The 5,000-nt window shown below is 37.2% G+C and overlaps 1 protein-coding gene across 1 annotated transcript in view; it reads left to right on the top strand.

Annotated features, from left to right (window-relative positions):
- Window positions 1-5,000, top strand: part of LOC119583269 (glutamate receptor ionotropic, NMDA 2B-like) — a gene marked incomplete at its 5' end in the record, with an annotated part of 321,172 nt that overhangs the window by 223,259 nt on the left and 92,913 nt on the right. The window contains 2 exons of the mRNA XM_037931740.1: window positions 1,149-1,299; window positions 4,221-4,232. Of these exons, the coding sequence (XP_037787668.1) occupies window positions 1,149-1,299; window positions 4,221-4,232 (163 nt within the window). The remainder of the gene's footprint in view (window positions 1-1,148; window positions 1,300-4,220; window positions 4,233-5,000) is intronic.

Here is a 5,000-nt window from a genome sequence, read left to right as displayed (position 1 = left end):
GGGAAGGGGGAGAGGAAGAGAGAGGGGGAGGGGGGGAGGGGGGGAGGAAGAGGAGAGAGGAAAAGAGGGGGAGGAGAGATGAGGGGAGGAGAGAGAGGGAAAAGGGGAAAGGGGAAAGGGGGGAGGAAAGGAGAGAGAGACGAGGAGAGAGAGAGAGAGCGGAGGACAGAGGAGGGGAGAGCAGGAGAGCGAGCAGAGGGGCGAGAGAGAGGCGGAGACAGAGCGGCGAGGGACAGAGGGGGAGAGAGCGAGAGGACAGGAGAAGGGGGGGGAGAGACGGAGAGAGCGAGAGACAGAGAGAGCGAGAGACAGAGAGAGCGAGAGACAGAGAGAGCGAGAGACAGAGAGGGCGAGAGACAGAGAGAGCGAGAAACAGAGAGAGCGAGAGACAGAGAGAGCGAGAGACAGAGAGAGCGAGAGACAGAGAGAGCGAGAGACAGAGAGAGCGACAGACAGAGAGAGCGAGAGACAGAGAGAGCGAGAGAGCGAGAGAGAGGGAACATTATACTTTTTCTCATTACTCCCCGAACTTTCCTCCTTCTCTCCTCCATCCTTCGTCTTCCTGTTCTGTCTCTTTTTCCTCCTTTCCCCCCTAACAAGACAGTCCTATCTCCGCTCACCCAGCTTTTCTTTCGGCCTACAGTGTTTTCTTCCAATTCTTCCTCTTTCTCTTTCTTCCATTTTCTTTATTCTTCTCCTTCGTTATATGAATTTTCTCCCTCCCCCCTCCTTCCTTCCAGCCTTCCTTCCCGATTATTCTCTCTTTCTTATTCTTGTTCTTCCTCTTCCATTTCTTTTTCTCTTTTTCTTCCTAACAACACTAGTCTATCTCTCTCTTTTCTCTCCTTCCAACTCTCCTTCCCTTCTCTTCTTCTCCTTTCACTTCCTCTTCTTCCTCCTATTACTCTATCTCTTCCTTTCCTACTTTCCTTTCCAGTAATACTTTTTTTTCCTTCCCCTTCCTCCTCTTTTTCTTTCTATTCCCTCTTTCCCTCCAACCAAACTTTATTCTCTTTTTCATTCCTACTCTTCCTCCTCTTTCTCCTATTTCCTCTTTTTCTTCTTCCCTCACAATAATGCTTCCTTTTGCACTCCTTCCCCCCTGAAATCGCCAGCATTGTAAAGACAAAAAAACTTTCCATCCTCAGCGTGACCAACCAGACTCTGGCTCAACAGAACAGTACCTACTACCAATGCTGCTCGGGATTCTGTATAGACATGCTGCAGAAATTTTCGGATGAGCTCGGCTTCTCGTACGATCTCTTTCGGGTCGAAGATGGCAAATGGGGCACTCTTGAGGTGAGTTTTTGATGCTGTTGTTGATGTTTGTTGTTGTTTTCCGTGTGTCTGCCTGTTTGTGTTTCGTGTTGCTGTTATATATATATATATATATATATATATATAAAATATAATAAATATATATATATATAATATATACCATATATATTATATACTATAATTTTAAATATATATATATAAAATATAATAACCCCTAATAAAATATATATTTTAAAATTTTTATTTTAATAATAATATATTAATTTTTTATTATTTTTTATTTATAAAATATATTATATTATTTTTTCATTTTATACTTTTATACTAATATATTTATATAATTTAAATATATATTTTTTTTATTATAAAATTTTATATTTTATTATATTATATTTTTAAAATATTATTTATCATATTTTAAAAAAAAAAAATAAAAAATTAAAAAAAAATATTATTATTATATATTTTATATATATTTTATAATTATATATAATATTTATAATTTTTATATATATATATATTATTATTATAATAAAATTATATTATTAATTATATTATTATATTCAATTATATTATATAATTTTTATATTAATTATATATATAAAACATAAATATTAAAAAAATTTTTATATAATATATTAATATATTATTTTTATTTTTTTACATATATTAAAAATATAATATAAAATTTTATTAAAATATATTATTTTATATTATATTTTTATATTTATTTTTATATATATATTATTTATTTTTTTTTTTTTTTTTTTTTTTTTTTTTTTTTTATTTATATTTTAAAATTTTTATTTTTATATATTTATATATATACTATTATAATATTTATTATTAATTATTATATATTACTATTATATATTATTAATATTTTATACATATATATATATACTATATTAAATCTATATATATATATATATATATAAAATATATTTATTATTATATATATATATATTTTTATTGTATTAGTATTTTTTTTGTTTTGTGTTGTGGTGTGGTTGTGTGTGTGTGTGTGTTGTGTGTGGGGGTGTGTGTGTGTGGGCCCGTGTAATTTTCCCCCTTTTTATCTGTGGTAAATGCTTTGATGTTCTTTTCTTTACTTTTTCGAATTTCAAATTTATCGTATGTTTTTTGTTTTTTTTAACGTTTTCCTTTTTATATGTACATGTGTATGTGATTGTAAACATTTGCGCGAACTATTTTATTCTTTGGTCTGTCTCAAAATCTTTCCTTCCCGTAGGAAAAGGGAAATACTGTCATTTGAATTTTGCTCCCTCCCCCCCTTTCACATCATCCTTTTCAGGAGTCATTAATTATCCTTTTCAATTTTTTACCCTTTCTTCTCTCTTTTCCCCTCTCTCTCTCTCCTTCTCTCTCTCCCTCTCTCACTCTCCTCTCCTCTCTCCTCTCTCCTCCTTTTTCTCCTCCCCGTCTTCTCTCCTCCTCCCCTCTCTCTTCCTCTCCTTCTCTCTCTCCTCCTCTTCCTCTCCTTCTCCTTCTCTCCCTCCCCTTTTCCTCTCTCCTTTCTCTTTTTTTTCTCTTTTCTCTTTCCCCTCTCCCCCCTTCCGGCTTCTCTCTCTCTCTCTTCTCTCTCTCTCTCTCTCTTTTCTTCTCTCTCCTCCTCTCTCTCTCTCTCCTCTCTCTCTCTCTCCTCTCTCTCTCTCTCTCTCCTCTTCTCTCTCTCTTCTCTCTCTCTCTCTCTCTCTCTCTTCTATCCATCTATCTATCTTTATCTCTCTTCCCCCCCTCTCTGTTTCATTTTCCGTCTCCCTCAAAAACTCACGACCCCTTTCCTCATCCCTATTTCAGTTCCTATATATTTCTAAACTATTCTCTTCGCTTAATTCTTCCCTACCTGAACTCCCCTCTTCCCCCACTTGCTTTGTTACATTCTTTTTCCTTCCCTCCCTCCTTCCTTCCTCCTTCCCCTCTTTATTCCTTATCTCCCTCCCTCCTCAACTTCCCCTCCTCCTCCCTCCCTCCTTCCCTGTCTCCCTCCCTCGTTCCTTCCCTCCCTCTCTCCCTCCCTGTCTCCCTCCCTTCCTCCCTACTTCCTCCCCCCCTCCGTAATTCCCTCTTTCCTTCCTCCCTCCCCTAATCCTACCCTCACCCCTATTCCTGTTATTCCGTTCCCCTTCGCTGGCTTCCTCACCATCCATCCCGCCACAACAGCCTCCCTCCCCCCCCCCACACACACACACTCTCCCTCCTCCCTCATTCGCCCACTCTCGCTCCCCAACAAGTCCCCAGGGTGTGTCTCAGACGTGACACTTGCCCATACTGAGATTGCCTCGCTCGCCGCCGTCACACGCTCTCAGAAAGGGGAGACTGCACCTCGATATTTTTATTTTTTTGTATTTTTTCTTTTGTTTTCTTTTTTTTGCATTTTTCCTTTCTTTCTTTCTGTTTTCTTGTCCTTATTTTTTTGTACTCTTGTGCCTCTGTGTGTGATTTTGCGTACAGGCATGGAATGGTGGATATATATGCGTGAGTGTATGAGTATAGGTGTGGTTTTGTGTTTCTGTCTGTGTTTATTTCTGTCTCTCTCTTTCTCCCCCCCCCCTCCTCTCTCTCTCTCTCTCTCTCTTTCTCTCTCTCTCTCTCTCTCTCTCTCTCTCTCTCTCTCTCTCTCTCTCTCTCTCTCTCTCTCCCTCTCTCTCCCCCCCCTCTCTCTCTCTCTCCCTCTCTCTCTCTGTCCCTCTCTCCCTCTCTCCTCCCCCCCCCCTCTCTCTCTCTCTCTCTCTCTCTCTCTCTCTCTCTCTCTCTCTCTCTCTCTCTCACTCACTCACTCATTCACTTAATTACTCACTCACTATCTCTCACTCTTTCTCTCTCATTTTGTGCATGCATAATTATAGTACAGCCAGTAATCTCTGTAATTACTTCTGAAAAAACTAAAGTACATTTCTTTCTCTTTTTCTCTCCCGCAGAAAACTGAAACTGTAAGTAAAATCTTTGCGTGTGTTAAATGCATGCATAGTACTTGTCCCTAATTCTAGGTTTCGTGTGTTGCCTCTGTGTCTCTTATGTGTTGTTACTTTCCAACGTTGCTTCTAGCATTATCATGTTGTTGGTGGTGCTGTTATCGTTATTTGAACTGTTATCATTGCTGTTTGTTATTATTTCATTGCCTGTTAGTATTAACTACTATAGTTATTATAGTAACTATAGTTATAATAATAACATTGTTATCATCATCATGGTCATGGTCATCGTCATGGTCATCGTCATCGTCATCGTTGCCATCATCATCGTCATCGTCATCGTCATCGTCATCGTCATCGTCATCGTCATCGTCATCGACATCGACATCAACATCAACATTAACATCAACATCAACATCAACATCAACATCAACATCAACAACATCAACATCAACATCAACATCAACATCAACATCAACATCAACATCAACATCAACATCAACATCAACATCAACATCAACATCAACATCAACATCAACATCGTCATCGTCATCGTCATCGCCATAATCATCATCATTAACATTATTCTTATTTTTATCATTGTTAGTATCATTGTTATTATCATAATTGTCATTATTACTATCATTATCACTATCATTATCATTATCATTATCATCATCATCATTAGTATCATTATTATTAACATTATTATTATTATTATTATAATCATTATTTTCATTAGTATCTCTATTAATACTGTTACTACTACTACCACTACTAATAGTA

The sequence above is a fragment of the Penaeus monodon genome, chromosome 17, assembly GCF_015228065.2.
Source record: "Penaeus monodon isolate SGIC_2016 chromosome 17, NSTDA_Pmon_1, whole genome shotgun sequence".
NCBI classification, from domain to species: Eukaryota; Metazoa; Arthropoda; class Malacostraca; order Decapoda; family Penaeidae; genus Penaeus; species Penaeus monodon.
This window is presented reverse-complemented; position numbering and strand designations above follow the sequence as displayed.